Here is a 23,740-nt window from a genome sequence, read left to right as displayed (position 1 = left end):
AAGGAACGCTATAATATTATTTTTAAAGCTACACATTAGGTTAAATCCAGAAGGAACTGAACGATTAATGATTAATGAATAATAAATGTCTCTCTCTCCGCTTTGGGATAAAGTGTGAGATGATGGATGAAAAAAAAGAACATTTTTGTTTGTATATTTACACTCGACTGGCACCAATAGCCCCGCAATAATATTTAATCGAATTACATTTCCTTCGAGGAATCCAATAAAATCAAAGTCTTGAAAATCCAGCAATAAATATTTACAGTACACTCCGATACCGTGCATATTAATAAATAATTGAGCGGGTTTATCTCGACCGATACTCGCTGACTGGGCCAAGAATAGTCAGCCCATAAAACAGCAGCAGACCCAAGAACAATGTGGAGGTCCCATAAAGATAAGGGATAATAACAAACGGGCGCGATAAGCATACCTACCACTTGGAACAAATATTTGAATTCGAAAGTTAAGTATTTGTCAGGAAACGGATTACGCAGAATTCGATTAACAAGAAGCTTAGTTTTGAAAACAAAGTAAATGTATCGTACGATTTAGTTTGTTATTATATAATATGCATCAAAATGCACAACTCCGTCTGTCAAAATTTCAAAATAAATATAACATAAACATAAAAACATTTGATATTTATCTCAAATAGATAGACTTGGATGAACAAGTAAAAGACAAACGAAATACATATTATATTTTTGCAAGTCCCACTTCACCACATTAAAATATGGTATTCGAATGGTGATAGCAATAACCCCTTTTACATATCTGTGGACATGTATGGTGGGATTAACATTTTTAATTTGCTTTACACATTTTTAATGAACGCATCAAGGTTGCAAACAAAATTTGGCCTGCATCTATTGTCCCATAATTCAAATCTACTTCTTGTAGGTATTTTTTTAAGTGTCTGCCCATCTGGTGCGAAATCCCCATGTGGATGGGTTGGATGGAATCGCCCATAGCTTACCTGACGGCCGACACATGGTGCGAGGTATGCGTCTGGGTCTCCTTGTGCCGGGTGGACAGACTGACCACGGTGACGTGCCGCGTTGCGGTGCGCACCACCCGACGCACCCGGCTCCTGCCATCGCCCACAACCACCACAATCGGTGGTGGCCTCTTTTCGCTATCGCTGCAATATTGCAGGAAGGACTCACTGCCGCCCAGATCCGAGTTGCTCGAGTGGAGCGGGTGGTGGTGGTGGTGTCCTTGCGAGCGGGACGAGGACGAGTTGGAGTGGGAGGAGGACAGGGGCGCCGGCACGGGCAGCTGTTGGCGGCGGGATTTGTGGTTGTCACACCTGGACATTGTGGTTTGTGGTATTCTTCATGCGATTCGGGGGTGGAAGGGGGCAACGGCTCTTACTTTCGCCTTCACCGTCGTCATGCAATTGTGTTTTTTATTATTGTTATTACTATTGGAATTTCCCCTTTGTGTTCGCTTTTTGGTTGGTTACTTTCGGTTATTCATTTGCAAATTGATTTGTTTTCTTGTCGTTTCGTTGTATTGTTGATTGCGTTTATTAATTTATTTACGAGCGGCTGCGCATCATTCTTTGCCATTTTATCTTTGGTTTAGTTTTGGAATTTCAAGTGTCGCGTTGCGCGGCTACATTCTTTTTGTTAATTACTTCTATTTCGGTCACAATTCAAAGTCAGCGTTTTAGCCTAAGATAAAGCATTTTGTCGATAATAATTGCAATTTGTTCACCGTGACACTTCCGTTAGCCAAAAACCACATTTGTTGTTCACGTATTGCGTATACGCCCCGTAAAGAGCGAGCGTTTCGAAACGTCAACGATTGAGAATGCCCTTCAAAAAGCGCGCTTGTCATAAAAACAATTCATAGAACACGCTTTATGACTGGCAATTGTCGGGGTTAGAAAGCCAGTATGACAATATATGTACGACAGTATGAGCAAGAGAGAGCGCCAGAGAATTCACAGATCACTTAGAACAATAAGTTTCACGGGAAACTTACCGACTATTGTATACCCCAGGTGTCTTAAAGTTACCTAAGAATCGTTGTATAAACTCTATACCATTTTCGTAGTTAGTTTTTCAACTGCATTGATTCACCTTTTGTACATGAATGAATCACACGTCAAATAAGGATAGTTATGGAATTAATTAAGTTGACATATATGGGCTGTCGCAGATTTCAGTTAGATGTCAAAACATTTTAATTGGAACCAATTTCAAATTCCAACTGAGTCAGCAGTTACTTAATTTGAGCATTTCGTTAATCGCAATCATTAAATAACCACGCTATGTTTGATGCATCAATCTGTGTCTTAAACATCCATATTATGTCCCACTTTTAGAAGTAGTATTTGAATCTGCTGAAAGGCATCATACCCCACTTTCAGAGGGTGGCACGAATGATACTATGAAAAACAGAACCGTATTTGTTTATTAAAGCCCCAATGAGAGAGTCGCAGTTTACAGTCTGCAATCGCATTCAATCAACTTTGCTGCTGTTCTGCTTTTTGGGTCAACGTCGATTGCTGATCGTTGATCGCCGATCGCAAGTAAAAGTCGCCAGTTGTCAACTGCAGACTAGAAAAGAAAAGAAGGCTGAACAAAATGAGGAAAAAAGCGAAACAGCAGGCCGGAGAGAGTGGAAGTGGAAGCGGGCCCGGTGAATAAACAATATTCAAATTGAATATGTCAGACACGCAGACATCGGGCATAACAACATCGATTTGGCACCAAGCGCAGACAGTTGCACACACTCCGATATATTCCGATATATGTCGACATATTCCGACATATTCCACATTGATCCAGACACACTGAAGGCCTCGAAAACGTGCCTTGGGAAAGCGCACCTGGCAGTGGGCCCAAGTCTAGTTAGACTCTCTCGGATCACCCACGATCCGATTAGCTGATTAGCAATCTAGTGACCTGATCCACTTTGCACACAAAGCCAAAGGCCGCGTGATCATAAATCATATGAGCTTTATGCGCGAAGTGCGTGAGAATTCGCAATGAAAACAATGAATAGAAAGGGAAATACACGTATATAAGAGCGTTGTGGTCCCAAGATCAAGATCTCTATATGGCTATAAATATGTATGTATGGAAATCTCCGGCCATAACCCCCACACTTTCTTCAGAGTGGATTTTTGTTTTTAACATTATATTTCGTCGTAAAGTTCAAGAACCTTTTTCGAGAGTCTCAAGAGCTCGAAAACGATCCCGAGACATCTCTGTTACAATTGTGACAACACTTGCCACTGTCTCTGGTTTTTGTGTTTCGTCATATGGAGTACACATACTCGTGTACATACGTACCATATACCATCCATAAGAACCGAACGAACCGAATGAATCGAGTAAAAAGCTGTTCAAACAAACGAATTTCGCTTAATCTCACGACTCGGGCCCAGCCTTGGAACAAGTCATGGAATTATTGGCCAAAACAAGTCGCCTACTGCCAATATGTGCACGGGTATAAACGCTTCAGGGGAGTTCTCAATCACAATCGCTTAGAATGCTGCTGCTGCCGGGGCCCACTCACAAAATACAACAAAATACAACAAAATACAGATCCCAAGCGCTCGAAAAGAACAACCTAATGCTAAAAGCTGAATATTTGTGTTATTTAGCAACTATTAGTGGTTGTGGCTTTTCTAGTTGTTTCTGCTGATGTGTTGTGCTGTGACTAGAACAGTTCCAACTTGTTTTCCCTTTTATTTTTCTTTTTTGTGTATGTTTCGCTCGCTTCTTAGAAACTTTGTTTGTAATTGCAATTTTGTTGAACAAGTTTTTCGTTGTTTTAAAGTTTTTACGAAAATTGTGTTGGCTTTCTGGTTCACTTTAAATTACAACGGTTGTTGCTTAATTGGCAGATTAGGGGTAATTTACATTCAAAGAACTTGGTAGTAACGGCTGGATATCTGAATTCTGTTTTTAACTATTCTAAAGATCAAAAACTAAATCAGAATTATGACTTAATTATCCATGGTTGTGATTCTGATTATCTCAATATTGTATAATTTCTTGAGTTTAAAGCATTGCAGTTGAATATTTAATTACAAGTGTAATTGTTCTACTATTGTTTAGTTTGTATAGTTCGTAAGGGTTCCATTTAATCAATTTAATTTGTTTTAATCTTGTAGATCAATAAAACCTAATAAAAATTATTAAAAATGGTTTACTGTCAAATTTGTATACCCTCTACTTGAAAAGTTCACTACATTTGTTGAAGAGTATGTAACATTCGAGTCGATCTGGACATGTCCATATACATATGTATATGTTGTGAACTCGGGAACTATAAAATCTTAAAGGTTACCCTTGCTCAGACTAGCGAAGTAATGGGTATCTAGTAGTCGAGGGTATCGATAATAGAGTTCTCTCTCTTTTTTGGTTTACTGTCACTATAAATTTTAATTGTATTCCAAAGTTGAGTTTTGGGAGCAATCACTGTGTAGTATATGCTATATGGACCGAGCTTTGGGGCTCTGTTGGCTACATCTACATCTAAAGCTGCATCCGCTCTGGAGCACGACATCGACATCGGCCAAGATTGCTATAGGTTGCTACAGTTGCAGCTTTGTGGCAGATAGAGCTGCCTTTGTTTTACAGGTGTTCCACTGCACGAGCAGCAAAAGCAGCAGCGAGTGCAGGTGGGGGAAAAAACAACAGCGACGGCAGCCGCAATCAAAGCTGTTTTCTTGCTTGTGTTGTATAATTATTTAATTTATAATTATTCGAAGTGCGCTCCGCTCTCGCTCTAAAACAAATACTGAGAAACAACTGGGGAGTTCGATGCATCGGAAAAAATATATTCCCTAATTCCTTAAGTAATATATTTATAAAGTGAAAATGACTTTGGCCATTATTAAGTACATGAAAATATGTACATTAGTGAGTTATTTAACATTTTCGGAGTTTAAGAGACTAATAATAAAATGTTTTAAAAAGATTGCCTCGTTATATCAATATTTATATGTATTTTTGGCTTAGCTTATCAGTCAACTATATAACTATCAACCATGAATGTTATAAAAGCTTTTAAAATCAAAATTTATCAAATTAGCTGATTAAATTTAAAAACAGTTTTTCTCGGTGTTTTAGGGATAGGTTTGGGGAAGTATCCGGATTGGGGTGGGGTTTGCGGAAGTGGAGGAAGAGGGACAGCCCGTGCTCAATGCTTTTTATTCACATTCGTGTCATTAGTAACGGCGCACGTAACAAAAAGCACGAATACACTCCCTCTCCTTCTCCGGCACCAGTCGCTCTCTGTCTCGCTCTCTCAGTGTCTCCGTTTCTCTCCGAACGGAAGAGGAAGTGGAAACACAATGTGCAACAAACATCGAATGCGGCGACGCAGCGTAATTGGGTGGCAAGCGATTATACAAGCCTGGCCGAAAGGCAACACAAAGAGCCAACAACTGCAGACGAAAGAGCAAACGTCACACAGAAAGCTCAAAACCAAAAGCAAAGTGATTCAAAAATCTAAAAGCAGCGAAAACGCACTGGAAAATGCATCACACTTTTTTTGTTAACGGGATAAGAGAGTGAGCAAAGAAAAGAGAGAGCTCAAAGACTTATTCAACATTTATTGAATCGGATCAACGGCTTTTTGCTTTCCAAGCTTTGTTTACGCCACTGAATCAGCTGATCTTGAAAATCAAGCGCCAGTGTTCAAAACGGGCTAAATCCTTTCTTTTTGTGAATTAAACTAAATGATACATTCCTATAACAAATGGTTCATACTTCATAGAAGATTTTCTTGCATCTCCAAACGCCATTTTCACTGTTCTTTAACAAATGCGATGTAAGCTCATAAGTTCTGAGTGCTTTTAAAATAGCTTTATGAACCATTTAAATCACTTGAAGTGCTTACGAGAGTTGCATTTTAAGTGCCAACAAAGGATGATTCAAAAGGTAAACCCCCTTTACAGCACGCCTTATGCTGAATCAGTGATTCAGCGATTTTGGCGGTCAGCGTGGGCGGATTTTTCCAGGAATGCCTGCTTTTTTCGACTTTGAAAAACAACATGCCGAAAGCAAAGTGCTACGAATTCAATTACAAAATAATAGAAATTTCCAGTTGGATCCACACATGAAAATACAAAAAAAACACACGCGATTCATGAGGTGTTTTTTCGGATTTTTCAGTTTTTGTTTTTGTGTGTTTGCCGAAACGTAACGGGGCAGTGGCCGTGGATCCCGCTCTTTCCAGTGATCCCGCTCTCTGCGCCCCTCTCCCTCGCACCCGCTACTGTTTCTTATTTTATTTGGATTTTTTGCTGGTGGCGGCACTATTGTTTTTGTGATACACTGGACGCTTGGAGAAAGGCGATTTTCTCTTTAATTATATATATTTTTTACATCGAAAAATTGTGGCTTGTTTCCGTTTTGTTTTATTGTGTTTTTTGTTTGATTTACTTTTGTGGCATGTCACGGTGACACAACGATGTCAAATTAATAAACAAATAGCAACAAATAGTGGTGATGGTGATGCGTGTTGGGAAATTTGGGTTTTTTGTTTAAACTTTTGTTTCGATTTCTTTTCGTTTGGCACTCACACTCAATTTTTAATTTTCATTGAATTTATTAAAAATTCAATTTGAAATATTTTTTTTGCGTTTTTTCCGCTTGCCAAACTGCGTTAATTAAACAATATATTTGGAATATATTGAAACACACGATCGGCGACCGCGACGCGGGCAGCGCTGCCAACGACGACTGCGAAAGGTGTAATCGAACGGAAAAACAACAAAACGAGCGAGCAAGCGACGTGTGTGCTGCCTCCACGAAGCTTTGAATGAAACTGAGCCACAAACAAAACTGATGCGAGAGCCTCAAATTTGGAGAGGGAAGAAAGAGGAAGAGTGTGGGGCGGGAAATGCAGGTGTATGCGTGGAAAGAGAGCTTGTTGCTGCTACTGCTGCTAAGTTTGTATTCGTATTTGTTATTGCCTACTGGCCAAGTTTGTGGGCCACTTAAAACACTGGCTAATATTGTTGTTACTTTGAATACTCGGGGCACTAAGCTGTTATTTTCCACTTGATCTGATTTCAAAGATCAAAATTTTAAAATAATCCCTTAACCACTAATTTAAGTAGCTGCTTTCGACTGTTATTACGAGGAAATAACTACTTATTTTGTTTTCAAACTAAATCCTTGAAGTAACAAAAAATTACTAACCATTTTTAAACTGAATCTACATAAAGATTTGGAGCGTAATTTTTAAAAAATATTTCAATCAAACTAAAAAACTAAAGTTTTAAAAATAGCGAAAACATTTAATATAATATGGAAATTATTATTAATTGATTTATTTCAAGTAAGCAAAATAACAATTCATTATCGAAAATGTTACCCATACAATTTTTGGCTCTTTATAGCATTTAAGGTTTTCTAGTATTATAAAGCGATTACAATTATAGTTCCCAGTATTGAAAGCAACTCACTTATGAAAAAATGTACAGCACCAGAGAAACAATGTATATACATTTACTATTTATTTTTATATGCGTTTCAGCCCCGCACACACGTGTGCACTAACCTGCAGCTAGCTCTCACATTTTCATAAGCGTTGACGTGTGCTGTCACTGTGGGTCTAATTGTCATTATATAACCCACCATATAACCCGCCGTCAAAGTGCAGCAGCTACTAGAAAGTCAGCGGCACAATTATCCACGATATTTGCATTTTAAGCGAACGAAAATGAGTTCGACTCGGATCGAAAAGCGTTTTGGAAAAGTTTCCAACGCCGGAGCTCGAGCAATCTGTGTTTTTCCCACTTGACTCCATTGTCAAATTGGGTAATTGCAAAACAGATCCGAAAATACGCACACACATAAATCGACAAACAGACGTAAAGAGGTGTAAATTTATATGCAAACTACCGAATCTCACACACACACATGCAAGCCCAAGCTAAATTCAAAATTGAAAAAAGATACGCAGAGCGCAAAGCTCGGCTCTCGGAGAACGAAAAAAACAGCTGCTGCAACTTGCAGAAAATGAGCGGGAGAACGAGTGGGAGAGGGAGAGCCTGCATTAAAAGCGTGTGCGGTGGCAAAAACAAAACATGAAAGATGGTCTTGGGGTTGGAAAGTCGAAGATTTTGTACCCTACAAACTGATCTTCATTCAGATTGTTTTAGTTTTTCAAATCTCATCACGATACAACTACCTTTGCTAAGACAACCAATTTCCTTAAAAAAGAGAACATTTAAAATCTTACGTTTCTATAGCGGTCGTGTGGTATCTTATTAAGAAAATATCTACAAAAAAAAAAATAAAATGTGCAATCTTATAATGGAATTGGAAAGAATACCATAAGATGCTCTTTTTGTCTCTAATTAGACAGATAAAGCTGTATTTGACATAACCTATATCCTAAGCACGGAGAGTAGTTGCAAAGACTGTGTAAATTGGTAGAAAAAAAACAAAACTACTAAACTAATTGCTTCCAAAGTGCCACCCCAGAAAAATGTACTGATCATCAAATGACCATACCCCCAGTAGAGGGTATATCGATTGTGGCTGCGCGTAGTCAGACGAGCAATAAGCTGGGCTTACGTTACGCTCAGGTGACTCACGAACCGAGCGAACCGCACTAAACGAGCGCCGAAGGGCGAGCGGGGGCGGTTTACTGGCTATGTTTTCTTATTGTTTTCCACTGCTGACGTCCGTCCATATGTGCCATATGGAGAGGCATGTGTGCAAGTGTGCGGCATTACGGCCTGGTAGTTCTCTTGGCAGTTAGTGCCTGGTCCCGGGTCCCTGGTCCCTGGAACTAGCTAGTTGGTAGTTAGTCGCTTGCGGCGGCCCGCTAACAAAATGGGCAGCGTAATGCCTCACTGGCTTCACTCCGATCCGCTCAGCGACTGAGCCAAGCGTTAAGCCCGATGACTGTGTGGCTATCCAAGTATCCAAGTATCCGACTGTCCGAGTATCTGTGTGTGTATTTCAGACAACAAACCATTTATATCCGGACCTGCGGCCTGTTTTGACTTTTCATTGAAACCTGCTGCTGCACAGAAAACAATTATCATATGTTTTTAATGGCCAATTTTAATGGTTTTTATTTCCTAGCCAGACTAGATCCCAAAAGTCAACCAACAAGTCCATGTCCATAACTATTAAGTATATTTACTAAATATCATTGATTAATATTCGTAAGTAACTAATGTTAAAACGTGATCTGCAAATGATTTCTATTGTTTAGTCGTTTTGTTTAAAGCTTCCACTTCCTTCAACCTCTCACTTTAAAGGCATTTTTTAAATACGTATTAAAAAATCAGCATGGGATGCCTTTTCTTCTTTATCACTACCACATTTTCCGATTTTTATAGTTTTGCAGATGAAATCAACATTTTCAAGCAAGGAGAGCAATTATTTGAAATCCATTTGAAATCTGATAGTATCAAAACAAAAGTGACCTCGTTTTTATCTCTCTGTACTGCGGACGCTGTCATAGCTGCGGCATCGTTAAAACTCGTAAGTCGTAAACATATGCACACATAAAACCAAAACTTTTGCCACAGTTGTTCCCTGTAAGACCACACGACCCCACCCCGCTCCCTGCGTCCAAAAGCTGACTGATATTAACGCATTAGGTACAAGGTACACAAACCCATTTGCCATACTCGTCTGGGCCGAGTCTCTGCTGTTATGAAACAATAAACAGCCGTCAACGATGATGACAGCCCCAAAGAAGCAAACACAACAAAAGCCCAGTGCGGCGAGGGTTAACTCAGGTATTTCAATTAATCCCAGCCACCAGCGAGGGTTGCAAGGTAATTTATTTCCCTGGCGAAGTCATCTTAAACAGCTGAATTTAGCGGAAATTAGTGGATTTCATTTGTTTTCAGAACCTTAACAATTACAGTTGACATTTAACCTTTAGAGCTACGTTTTCAGGAATAATTGAAAGTGAATCAACATTTTCATAAATATTAAGTATACGTTTCAGAGAATATTTTATCAAGGGATGCTGTTGGTTTTTAATTCTCCTCGTTCAGCTGCCTAGCAATTATTTAATCTCCCCACTGCCCTGAAGTATCTCTCACATATGAAACGCATTTTATATTTCCCTAGTAAACTTCGCGAAAGCTCTGTCGTGTGTAGTTACTAACTAGGCGATTACCTCGTTTGGCCCCCTCCAAAAAACCCCCACTTCCCCCACCCCACCCCGTTGTGTGCGCTGCTCGCCTGACCTTAGGCATTTTGAACCCAATTTGTAAACAGTCGAAGGGCGGGCAGATGGGAAAGAGGAACCCAAACAATATGCACAACAACCTCCTAGCCAAACCAACCAACAGACCTTCGGTACGCCCCAAAACAGCAAAGCCAAACGATTGCGAGAGCTTTGTTCCCCGCCACGATCCCCAAACCCCGATCCCCTACTATATGTGCAGTGCAGTATAGTATAGTATATAGCCAACCGATTCCTACCTTCAACTTGCCGTTGGCGGGGCCATTGAGTTGCTCATTCGGTCATGGCTACACGGCTTACTACTGCCTATACTACCACCACTGCCACTGAATCGCCGGCATTTCGGGCTCATTAGAAAGTGAACGCAGGTCTGGCTGGGAGACAAAATGCGAGACAATGCGCCGGAGTCTCTGGAGCGCAGCTAATGAAGCCCGACAGGGCCGATATCGGGCAAGGCATCGGATCGGATTGGATCGAATCACGATCACGTCACATCACAATCGAGATTCCCTCGCCACTGTCATTAGGAAGTTTCTCCATACACTGCAAGGGGTACTTGGAGTGGACCTATCACTCCTGGGGGCTCCACTTTCACAGATTTATTGGCAATATTTTGGCAATATTTGACCAAATCTACTTTTTTTAAGTAAGCTTAGTCATTAATTCTTTCTTAAATTCAGCTATTATTTTAGAATTCTCAATATTTAGAAACATATTTTAATTCGATTACCACCGATAAATTCAATCGAAACCAAATCACACCTTCGCAGGATAAATCGATCGGCAAGAGTATCCAAAGCTTCGATCTCCGGATTTTAACAAATTTATTTTTTGTCTTTTCATTCAATTAAATCAAAAGTATAGCGCACGAAGATGAGCCAGTGACGGATGATGGGATACAAATGAAAATGTTGAAAGAAAAACATGAAAGGAAACAGCGATGGGCAGGTGAAGGGGGAAGGCGATGTGCGATACGAAAAAGATACAAAATTATGTTAGTGGGAAATTTTTGTGGTTTCTTGAAGCCGAGTACTCACACTCATTGGAATCGGAATCGCAGCGACTTCACTTTCACTTGCACTTCGCCTTGCCCACTGCGCTTCACTTGTTGTGGTGCTGGCCATGAATGGAGCCAACAAAAAAAAAACTAAAAATACCCCCTGCACCACCACCACCCCCTACCCCGCGATTCGCCCCTCGCTGGGCAGCCCAGTGGTTAAGTTTTTCTTTCATTTCGTGGAGCTGGCTCCACACCGCCACTGGCGCCTTCATCAATCAACGAACGGCGGTTGGAATCGCTCGCTGCTCAAGTGGCACATTGGGAAAGTTCGCCCACAAGGGTTCTTCTGCGCCGCTCGTTAGGCTCTAAATCACGTATCTCACGCCCACAGAAACCAACCACCCTCGCTCTAACCGCCAAATTAGCTGAGAGAAAATAGTATAACCAAATGATAAAATTGCTCATATACTTGTAAATACCGCGTATTTCAATTACTTCACATGAAATGATCTAAAAACGAAACTATCTTCATTAAATTCATATTTAATTTTCCAAAGAACTGCGCATTTTTCTCCGTGTAGGCGTCTGCTTATAATTACCACTCTCGTATCTCTTTCATTGATTTTCGTTTTGAGTTTTTCATTTGAAAATTCATGTTTACAAGCGATTAGCAGCTTATTATTATTGCTTTTCGTCCGCCTATCTGCCAATTGAATTTCCCAATTTTCTTTTGTTTCCTCGCACTCGTCTCGCCCTTCGGTTGGCTCATCTTGTTTGTGTCTGAAATCGCTGGGAGAAAGACAAATCTCGAGAGCTTTACATAATCCACACAAATGGTCGTCATTATGCGAATTTCATTTGTTCATTTACTATTTCTGGACGGTTGGTGAATGTTTCTTTGGCTTTCTTCTAATTTCGTGGTATTCTATTGGACTTGATTGCTTGTTGCCTTTTTTGAACAGAAGCTAATGAACTTGAAAGAGTCTTCAAATGGCGAAGACTGAAGTCGGCTCTTGTGTAATTCAGCTAGAAGCCGCTTTTTTTTAATAATTATTGGCGATGGTTGATTGTAATTATATAATTCCTTTTTTTGATGGGTCTACTATTTGAATTGGTTAGAAACTTAAGTAGTAGGATATATATTTAATATTTATACACACAAACTTGTATGCTATTTTCTTTAAACTCAAGATCTCATTTCTCACATGTATCACAAGTAATTATGTACACATTGTATTTCCCATCCATGGGTCAACGGCTTCCTAGCGATCGGTCGACTTCATCAGGTAGCTGCTACTGCCTTTTTAAAACCCTTTCCAGGGTATGTCAAATAAAAGGTCTGATTAATTCTATAGAAATTGCATTGCCAGGCTGCATTTCGTCAGTTTCAATTCAATGCAAATTACAGAGCCAACTGGAAACAACAATGCGTCTGCGTCCGAGTCTGAAATTGCTGCTGGAATTGGGCAACAACAGCAAACAACAAAACGAAACACAAGGGAAATCTAAGCAGTTGATTCTTGGCTAAGCTTACACAGTAAAAAAAAAACAGTTGATTTATGAAAACCATAAATTACAAAAAAATTCAGGTTATAAGTTATAATACCTACTGATAAAATATATGTGTAATTAGTTAGCAAACTATTTAAAGATATGAGAAAATATTTTATGTTTATTTTTAATGAGATCTTTAATTAGTTTTTATGTAAACTGCATGAGTGTTCAACTATAAACAAATAAACATTTTACTACAGCAAATCTAAAAAGTTTTTATCTCATTGTGCACGTACGCTCCGATAAAAAAAGGGGGTGCCTCACTGGAAAGGGGCGTGTCGGGTGAGTGGGGCGGTTGGTGGGGGGATTCAAGAAGCGAGTAGCAACCGACTAAAAGAGCCGGCTCCAAGAAATTTGGCTCATACATAACTAGGACGACGGCGATGGAATCAGAAACAGCAACTGCTGCAAGAACTGGTTAACTCGGCTGCTTGTTTGGTGTGTGCCAACCGGCAACCGGCAACTTTCCGCCCGCCCCGCCCCGCCCCGTCCTCTCCCCTTCCGCTGGCCCCTCCCCCTCTGCCGCCCACATGCATGACGTCAACTTCCCCAACTGGTTTCGCCTTTTAATTTAGATGCTTTCATGCGGCGATGCTCACCGGGTTTTTTGATTTCGGAACACCTCATCTGAATTTATTTACTTTTTTGCATTAGGCCTACAAACCCAGAAGCCTATAAAGCAGCGATGGGAAAAAGGGGGCGAGGAGGGGATTGGAGTGCCTGAAGATCCAGTTGAAAACGGGATGTAATCGATTTAATTTCTCATCTACATACAGAAAAATGCAGATTGCCTTCAAGCTTGTGTTAACATGGCTAAAAGTTGGTATCAAAGTTGCACTCTTGTAACAATTTAGTTACTATTCTCTCCATGATTTAACCAAATAACCATCAATTAAAGGTCGATCGAACGATAATATATCGATAATATAAGCTGACAGCTTCTAGATTCTATTGATTTCCCAACAGAATTACCAAACGCTTTTAACGTTTACTTTAAAGAGCAGGTTGCTTTTAACGTGCACGTTTCTTTTTAAGTTTATCAATCGACGAAAGTCTGGCATTCAATTAGCGCTGGACCAAAGCAAACTAAGCCGACGAATGAGCGTCGGAAAAAGTGGAAACGTCAGTGGTGTGGGTCACGTGGTCTAGGTAATCACTGTCCGGAGTAATCACCTTACGGAATAGGGCGACCAGAGCACAGCTCGGCGACAATCCAACAATGGTGGCAAAGAAGTAAAAGTGAGAAAGTCGTTAAATAATCCCACGACTTTCAACCACTGGAAAAGTCTGCTGCAAGCCACAGTAGTGTTTATAATGAGGGGCACGGGGGCAAGAGATTTGAGAATAATGATCCAAGTGGAGCCAGGGGGAAAAAACACTTCCCATCGCATGGAGGAGAAATGTCAAACAGTTGATGCTATCTAGTAATCGGAATAATGCCGAGACTCGTATTAAATAACTCGCGTTCACAAGGAAACCCAACCAAAACTGAAATCAAGAGGGAGAAATGCAATTATTTTTAATTGAACTTTTTCATTGTTGCCCATTCGAATAAATCTTCAATTCAAAAAGGGAGATTGAGTTGCATGCATTTCCACCGGTGCAATTCGGTTAGTAAGCCCCGCATTAATCTATATTTTTCAGGAAGTGGAAAGAGGAAGTTGTTAGGAAAATGAGTCGAAAACGTTCGAAATTTGTCATTGCAAAAGAAATCTTTGGTTTTTATTATTTAAGCTTTTATTTAGATTTGGAGTTCGCCACTAAAAATTTAGTTAATTAGCAGTTATACTGCATATCTCTACACATACTTATAAGTATAGCTAAATACATTCGAGTTTCGAATATTGATCGCAAACAAAAATTATGCAAGTTTTCGATGCTTGTATATTTCGAACCTTGCATTGTCTGGATAAACATTAACAATTATTGTTTATTAAATATGTTTTGTAAAGCGCACCCCAGATTAATTAGGCTCGATTGTGCTACGTAATTGCTATGCACGAGTATAAACAATATCTAAAAATATATACATGCAATAGGAAGCGGAATAAACCTTCACAGTCATGCAATAAAGAATCTACAAAATATTAATAAATCGCATAACCACTAAAGCAACGAATTTTCGGTTTGAGAAGTAGACACTTTTATATATTTATTTGCCTTAGTTCGATTATATGAAAACGTTTTCTTCTTTACCGAACCGAGCTGTAACACCTGTGCTTATCTGGTCGATAACTGAACTATCCCGGATATTGCAAAGCCAGTTGGTCACTAACTACAAATGTTATTCTTTGAGGGCACTATCGTTGGATTAGATAATGTTGTCTGTGCCGCAGAGAGCCATTGACGGTTATGTACATATAATCACGTGTTTATCGCTGGAATTTCCATGAGCGTGCCTCCGTCGTGGGAGTTCTGATGTTATATCGTACCATCCACCATCTACATAACACCAACCCCACCCAATGCTGCCCACTCCAGGCCGTGCAAAACAACATTATATGTATGTACATATATACCGTATGTATTTTATGCACGAAAAATGCCAGAGTTCAAGGTTCATGTGCTACACAGACCGTGCCACAAAAATAGGAATTTCGGACATTTTCTGGAAAGCTCGTTAGGCTTGGGGTTGATTAAGATGGTATTTATTCCCATTTAATGATGTTTTTGATTACATTTTTTAATAACAAACTATTCATTTGCAATTATGTAGCTATCTTGGAGTCACTATTAATGAATTTTATTCTTTCGAAGATGAAATTAAATTTTTCTTGCTATTAAATACTCAAAATTGTGCATTTTAACTGCTGTAAAATGCAGTTTATACATTTGCTATGTTTGTTTATAAAACGCAACTGCGGTTTAATTTCCCTTGTGTTATTTCAGCTTGACGTTGTTTTTCGCAAAGTTTTTGTTATTTTTCCACTTTTAGAGAGCGAAATATTTCGCTCTATGCCGATACCACCACCAGCGCCATCTATGCAGCTAACTGTGGAACTACGCCGCCTTTAGTTGCCAAACTATATTGCATACTTTTTGGCATTTTCCAGCAATTTCAGTTGCATAACGCTGAGCGAAATATGTTTGTTATCCAGAAACCAGGTCCCAAAACACTGCACAAAATAAAATTAAAAAAATGTGCAGGAAAACAAAAGTATTTCTCATACAAAATGCGAGTGGGCGAATGTTGGAAAATCACTTGCATACTTCAGTGCGGCAAATTAACAACTTTTTCGTGGGCGCCAGAGACGGGGAGAAGAGGAGAGAAAGAGAGAGATGGATGAACGCCCACAATGGGAAAACTTGGATGAGTTGTGTGGGCGTGGACGTGGGCGTTTGAAGGCGGTTTCGACCTTTTGTTGTTATCAAAAGCCATGGATATGCCGCTTTCTTGTTGTTGTTGTTGTTTTCCCATTCGAGTGCGAGGCAATCGTCGTGTGTGGGCATTAGCCCATCAAAAATGCACTATTGATGGCACCGAAAAAAAGGGGCGGAGAAGTGGGCGTGGGCGTGACTCGGATGCTGCGGAGCGGACCGAAATGCCATTGACTGTTTTCAGCTTTGAAAAGCTGAGAGAGAAAGAGAGAAGGAAGAGCAATTGCGTCACAATTGTCCTCGGGAAAAACTAATCGAACCTTGAACTCTGGCCCTTTACTTGCGAAAATCGGGGGAGTGAAAAAAAGGGGTCGGCGTGGGCAGACAGAGCTCTTACAAGTGCAAAAGGATAATACACTCGAGAAAAAGTACAAGGACACTTTGAAAAGGATCCAGCAGTCCTGTTGACAACTATCAACACTACAATTTTAAAACGAAAATAAAAAAAAGTGTAAGGATATTAGGGTTTATTTTCAGACTCATAGAAAAACGGAACGGTTTTACCACCACTATGTCTATCATTATATATAGTTGCTTTGTATTGATAGTTATATTATAGATATTTTTTGTAAGTCATTAGGCACTAACATTATTTACCCAAAAGTTTGAAAAATATGCTGCCCCGACAAATTTTTGAAAAACCTAATTTGCCAACTCAAAGAAATCAAAGGAAGAATTCCGACAGACAGAAGCCACTTACCAGTAAATCTCATTGGAGGTAATCATATTGGTGGTCTTGTAATACTGGGCGGCAGTGTAGCTGCTCATTCTGCCGACGTGTTGTTGTTTTCTGGGGGTGGCGAATTGGGTGGACTAAAGCAGGTCCCACTAACTAAGTCCCTAGTTAGTCGATTCGCTTCAGTGATGTATTAGGTAAATAAATTTAAGGCAGAATGTTCAGTGAAACGGAATCGTTTTCTTATTATTTTGTGGTTGGAACTAGGTTCTTGTGTGTGATTGTGTTTTGTTTTTGGACGGTATACAAACACTTTGGCACCGATAAATATGAAGATGACGAAAAATCAATACGTCGAGGGTGAGGAATTTCGAATTTCACTTTGAAGTTTGTTTTTATGTTTTTTTCGCGATATATTTTTAATCGCCGTTGAGTGTAGATGGATATATAAAAAATATATATGTATATGAATTCAAGGGACGTTTTTGGGGATATTTAAGCGGCGGCAGCGACGTCGACTGCGGCTGAGGCGGCAGACAGTCGAATACATACACGTACGCGAGGGGCGGGGGGCGTGGCGGTTGATAAATTGCGAAAATTCTGCGGCACTTGCTTTGTATTGTTAAGTGTGTTATTTATATTGTTGAAGTAGTCTGCGGGATACTCCCTACTAGTTAGGTAATTTTAGACATTTTTTTTGGACATAAATACTGCTAGGCGGAAAAGCGTCTGCGAAAAACTAACGTCGGCTAACTGACTGAAATGGAGTACTGAACTGGGTAAAATATTTCCATTACTGAAGGCGTCGACGGCAGCCAAAGCGGCTCCTTTGCTCTCCGCTCGAGAAAAACGAGAGAGAAAGAGAGAGATATGAGAGAAAATGTAGAGAGTTTTCCAGACAGATGTCTTCTGCGGGTTGTTTTTTTCTGTTCTATTCCTTCTGTTTTCCTCTCTCTTTTTCAAGGGGGTTGCAAAAATATACGGAATGCAACTGAGTGGGGTAAAAATGCAGCGAAAATGTAGCCCCAAAAATGAATGGCGCCCAACGTGCGACATTCTCCACACACAACATTTTAATGAGCCTGAGAAAAGCCTGATGGAAAGCGCTTCGCAAATAGTTTTATGACGCAATTTAACGAACATTAAAAATCATTCTAAAAACGACTATTAAAGCAATTTCCGGAGAGCAAGAGAGAGAGAGTAATTAAATTGGGGGCAGTCGAGAAGAGAGAGCCGCGTGCCAAGAGAGGGTTGCAATTTACCAGCGGCTTTTGTTTAAATCATAATAAATAGGGAAACAAAGCAAAACAACTTCCAGAAAGAAGTTCAGAAAATATGTTTTATGCAAATGCAACCGCCAGGATATCCTCGAATATTCCCCTTCTCGAATATCCTTGCAAAATGCGAATAACAACGGAAATTTACCGACATCAACAACCCCTTTTGCTAATGAGAGAGCCGAAGAGCGAAGAGCGTTATAAACCGTGAGAGCACAGCATTGCCATCGCAAAGTCCTGAGAAAATGCACTGTTAAAAGTTGGGATTTGAATTCTGATGATCATTTTGAAAATAATTGACAACAAAATTGAATAATCTTATTTTTTTTAAGCAGTGATCACAAAGAACGCTTTCTTTTACCGACGATTTTCTAGGAAAAGCAACATATTATAATATAGTATTTTTTTAATTGAATGAACTCAAAAGCAAACCCTAGTATTAATGGCAATAAAGCATTCCAGACTGTGAGAAACTTTTCCCCAACCCAGTTCATCAAGTCTTATTGAGTTATTAGTAGGTAATCGCACTGAGCCAAATAATTGAGGTGATTACCATAGTTACCATAGCTTGGATTGTTTGACAATAGGTAGTATCACCCCGAGGTCACCCGACAACATCGTTACCAATGAAACTCGAATCCCAGGCGCAGACACAGTTCCCATATGGTTAGTGCCCATGATTAGAGAAGTGCAGCATAAAAACCCAGAAAAGTGATAGCTTCCAAATGCACCACCCTTCTCCATCCGCAACTGGAAATTCCCGTCCATATGTCCATATATATTTTGCGTGTCTGGTGCGTGCTCAAGTCCGTGGGGAAGCTACTGGTGGGTTCAGTGGGTTCGGCGGATCGGTGGCACTTTCTATGGCCCCGTTGCATGCAACCTAATGCAGTCTAACCCACACAAAGGTCTCTTTCTCCCAGCGGACCCCTTCTCCCGCCATTTCTTCACCGCTGCACAAAATAAACAGCGCCTTCAACTTTAATTCTTGGGCGCAGTTTTCAAATTCAACCCGAGCAATAAAGTATTTAATAATCAACAACAGCAGCACCAACAACATCGACAGCGGGTAATTGCAAACTGCATTTGTTAGTTACACTGGAGAAAATTGTATGGGACTTACATATTTTATTTGGTATCTAAATAAGGATGTTGGCTTAAAGAAGAACGGAAGGCAAGGAATCTTGAGAACTTACCAATGAAACTTACTACTGTTTTAGAATATTACTAACAAAATATATAAATATTCCCTCAGTGATGCCGCCACCCAGTGATCCCACTTCGTGCCTTTTATTGTGTGAACAGAAATCAACTTGGAAAGAAGTTCAAAACTATGAATGGCTTCTCAAGACATGAATATTTCACCAAGCTGCAGCACGGGGCTTGAAGGGAATGTTGGCGGCAAGTGGGGGAGTCATTTTCGATGCACAAAAGGAACAGAAGGCGGGGTGTTGGTGTGGGAGCTATTTGCCCTCGGGTCCACGCCCATCGAATTGGGTCAACTGACAATGAGTCGCATCAAAAATGCAACTGCCAACGAGGATACCAAAAAAAAGAGAAGACCATTTTCCGACAGATAAGAAGGAAAAGTTTTAATCTCACCCCACCCACTAGTCCAATGCCCCACCTAAACCCAACGAAAACAAACAAAAACTGAAGATTCGAGGATGAAGGGGATCCAACTTATGAAGACTAAACAGAAAAGAGCAGCCACAATAATTTCACATTCTTTTTTTATCATTCTCCAAATGGAAATGAAACGCGGAAAAGATGATGATGACGATGATGGAGATGAAGAGGGACTGCTGCGCGAAAGGAAAGACCAACTTCGAGATGCTCGAGATGAATTAAGCGCAATGGCAACAAAAGATTTTCCCTCTTGGCTGTCATAATATTGAAAGAACGCCCAGGGCTGGTGGGAGGAGTCGGAGGTGGTGGACATATATCATATCGAGGGAATGGACTAGGGAACTTGTGGAACGAACTAGTCAGAAATGAAGTTCCAGACAGATGACAAGTTATTAGCGAGGCGTGTGTTTACTCCTCAAACTGCACAGTGCAGCGCAAGGTCTTAGGGCTTATTGGCTTCCTGTCAGATACGTCAGCTTATAAATGGGTTACCAAATTAATGATCATAATGAGATAGGAAGGATAGGATTACGGTAACTCGGGTTTACAGGCGAATCTAGATAGGTTATATTTCTAAAGCAACTTATACTATTAATTAGGCAATTAGCAGTTGAATATAAGATGCAAATCGCACTGGTTAATACTAGTTCACACACAACGCAGCCAAGAGCGAAATATCTAAAAACAAATTATTAAAATGCATGGCTACATTTTTAGACGAATTGGAGCAGTGACCGTTCCAACCGAGAACTTATATATATTTTCAGCATGTGCAGCATGCTACATCATTCTGCACATATTCCCCCCTTATCGTTGTTTCACTTCTGTTGCAAAAGGCAAAAGAATCCAAAAAGAAGAGAAAATGTCAGCAAACGCTAAAGAGCACTTCATGTACCCACGACACATCATGCAGATGAACTGGAGAAGAGAAATGAGACTTGTTTGGGATGGAAATGGAGGGCAGCAGGGAGGAACATCGTGGAGAACACGATGCATAACATCATTGGGGTGGCGCATGGTAACACATAAAGTCAGCGAGCGAAAAATTAATGAACATTGAGTTAATGAATTCGGGAATACCCTAACTGGAGTTCTATTCAATTGGGGATCTTGAATATGAAAACAACTTCCGGTAAAAAACATATCTTATCAGTAAGATACCACTAATTATTACATTATTCAAGAAAATACTTTCATGCCCCTGTAAGTCACACATGGAGTGCATTTTGTGCAATCATATTCGGTTCCTGATTCACACTGGTCTCAAGTTACACAAAGGAAACGACATCGTGAGGGATATAATGAGACTATTTACGGGGTTGATCCCTTGATCAGGACACGGAAACGGACATGATATAGCAGTTTATTCCCAGCGTAAGCAGGAAGTTAGTCTCGTATAAGAAGGAAGCATTTTCAAAATCTTAATTGATAGAATATATTTTACTATAAGTTTGAAGAATCCAATTAAAAAATGATAATGCTTATTCTTCTCTTACTGCATACAACACCTTTCTGGTTTTCATTACACTTTGTTTGGCGGGCATACTGAGCATCTGATTCCACATACCCCAGCAGAGATCTTGACATGGTGAAAAGGGAACGCGGTGCTTAGCCTTAGAAGCTGAACAAAAACAAACAGAAATGCTGTTACAGAAGTGCCCAAGTGGCAGGCGCTGGCATCCTCCACGGAGCTTGCAACATTCAGAACGCCACCCCTCCAGACACCCACTTCATCCTCCTCGAGGACAAAGAATGCATGCCAGCGAACTCGCTCGTCAGTCAGTCGGTGAAAACTCCCTTTGCTCCCCAAGGGTGGTTCTTCGCAGTGGCGCAGCATTGCATCTACGCAGTGGGGTTTTCAATTCCACAAGGAAAATTCTTCGTGTGAAGATCAAAGGCTAAACAATAATGAGGATCACACTGTTAATGCGTAAAAAACTAAAGTGTGATTGTAGTCTACCAGTTGAAACAGGAGGGTCTGTTAGGGATCGTATCATCTCAGATCATCTCAGCTAAGTACTATCGAATGGTTTAAGCCGCGTTCATCAGAATCTGCTCTTGATTACCAATTAATGTGGCCAATTTCACATATGATGCTGTATTAGCTTTATTATTCCCCTCTGTCCACACCCCTGACTATTGATGCTAACGAATTGCGACCAAGCGCAGGACAAAGGCTGAGGAAGGTGTAAGGATGTTGGCTGCACAGGACGATGACGTTGGGAAAACGCGGAAAAACTGTGCTGGGATTTGCTCCCTTTTGGCATAGTCTCACATCATCCCACGGATTGCGGATTGCAGGCGGAGGTTTTCGAGGATGCATCTGAATGCGAGATGAGAATGAGTGTTGAGAAATGAGAAATGAGAAAGGAGAGGCAAGAGCGATGTGTGTGTGTTTGTTAAATTGAAATGTGAAAATGGGACCAGAGAGTTGCCCCACCATCTCCCCATGCCCAATTTGTAATTTTGTCAGCGTGTGCGTGTCGTTGTATGTGGTGGAATACTTTTTCAGTTTGTTAAACTCTATTTTTAGAGCTCTCGGCGGCCATGAGAAGGAAAATTCAGCCTCACGAGTGTGTGTGGGGGCGTTTGCTGGCTTAGTTGGCCGCAGTTTCCAATGTTTTACTTTTCAATTGGTCGGCGGCCTGCTAATGCGCCAAACACGCATCTCTAATTCCAATTTGGAGTTAGTGAGACACCCAAAAATTAAACGGGAAGAGCCTGTGATATTTCCCAAGATACAAAGTGTAAAAACAATCTGCAATTTGTCATGCAATGGGCTGGGTGTTAATTAAGTGTGGCAATTAAGGGGGTGGCTGTTCCTATACCTACATATTTCTAGACTTGCAGGTCGTAGACGCCGTGGCAATTAACGGTAACTCAATTTTCACCTGTCGGATCCCCCCACCCCCTCACTAATTTATTTATATATATATATAAATCGCTTCAGGTGTAGGAGAAAACTGGCAGCGAATGAATATATGTATATCGAGCGAACATTTGTTTGCCTTCCCACGGCAAAAGTGGCGGCTAATAATGACCATCGATGTATTGACACGATGATGATGGCAATGATGATTGCCATAGTCTCAAGTGGGTACACAACACAAAACAGAAATCGAATACGAGAGCGACTTATTAAAAACAGTAACAGGCGCAAAATGAAACTAGGCAATCAATACGCAAGCGATGCTGGGGAATCGAAGCTCACATGCCCTGCCTTTTATTCTAATTAGTTGAATAAATTAAGAAATTAAATATAAATACTAGGAACATAAGAGAAACGGAATGGAATAGAATTCAAATGGCCTGCCATACAAACCGCTCCATTCACAAACATTTTTATTGCTGCATTTAAATGTATTGAATTTCTAACGCGACACAAAAAACCAATCATTTTTTTCTAGAAAAAACTTAAGATATTTTGTTTTACCACGATTCGATCTTCTAAGCTCTAGTAATACGATCTGATTTATCCAACAGCAAAGTGCCAAAGCTCTTGGCCATTTCAGGGTATCTGGCGACAGGTAACTGGTTGTCAGTCAACACACCTGCCCCTCCGGCTGTCCCCTCCGCTCCGTCCCCCCTCCTCCCTCCCTATCCCCTTCCAATACCAATCCACTCCACACTCTCCGCAATGGCGATCGCGGACCATGACGAGGCTGCTGACAATCGATTAATGGCACATATAAATGGCTATCTTCTGGTTGGTTAGTTGCTAACCAGCTCAGCATCAGCGGCAGAAAAAAGGGTAGCCCGCAAATTGAGGTCAATATATTATAAAATACCCCCAGTATGCATATGTAATATGTAAATGCATTTCAAATGCATGAATAACATTTTGAAAAGCTGTCCTTCTAATTAAATTTGGAGGTGTCACATACCAACATACATGCTCTTCTTTTTTCCCAGTGCAATGAGCAGTGGCCAAGTCACTTGTGGTCAGTTCGCCTTACGAAAATATATATTCAATTTGCATGTGTCTCTCATTTTCGACTCGTTTTCGTTTTCATTTTACGTTTTTGG

At 40.4% G+C, this 23,740-nt stretch overlaps 1 protein-coding gene across 4 annotated transcripts in view; it reads right to left on the bottom strand.

Annotated features, from left to right (window-relative positions):
* The window catches only part of LOC6738948 (IQ motif and SEC7 domain-containing protein 1), a 41,330-nt gene that overhangs the window by 9,932 nt on the left and 7,658 nt on the right, over positions 1-23,740 (bottom strand). The window contains exons 1-2 of one of the 4 annotated variants that reach the window (XM_016171856.3): positions 6,557-6,822; positions 983-1,682 (exon numbers count right to left, since the gene is read on the bottom strand). The exons of 1 other annotated variant lie outside the window; for it this stretch is intronic. In XM_016171856.3, coding sequence (XP_016032770.1) covers positions 983-1,323 — 341 coding nt within the window. In that variant the 5' untranslated portion in view covers positions 1,324-1,682; positions 6,557-6,822. Of the gene's footprint in view, positions 1-982; positions 1,702-6,556; positions 6,823-16,832; positions 17,630-23,740 lie in introns of those variants that run through there. 2 more of the 4 variants (XM_016171858.3, XM_002085707.4) reach the window with 2 other exon arrangements.

Source organism: Drosophila simulans, chromosome 3L (assembly GCF_016746395.2).
Source record: "Drosophila simulans strain w501 chromosome 3L, Prin_Dsim_3.1, whole genome shotgun sequence".
Classification (NCBI taxonomy): Eukaryota; Metazoa; Arthropoda; class Insecta; order Diptera; family Drosophilidae; genus Drosophila; species Drosophila simulans.
Note: the sequence above shows the minus strand (reverse complement) of the source record. Positions and strands in the feature narration are given on the sequence as shown.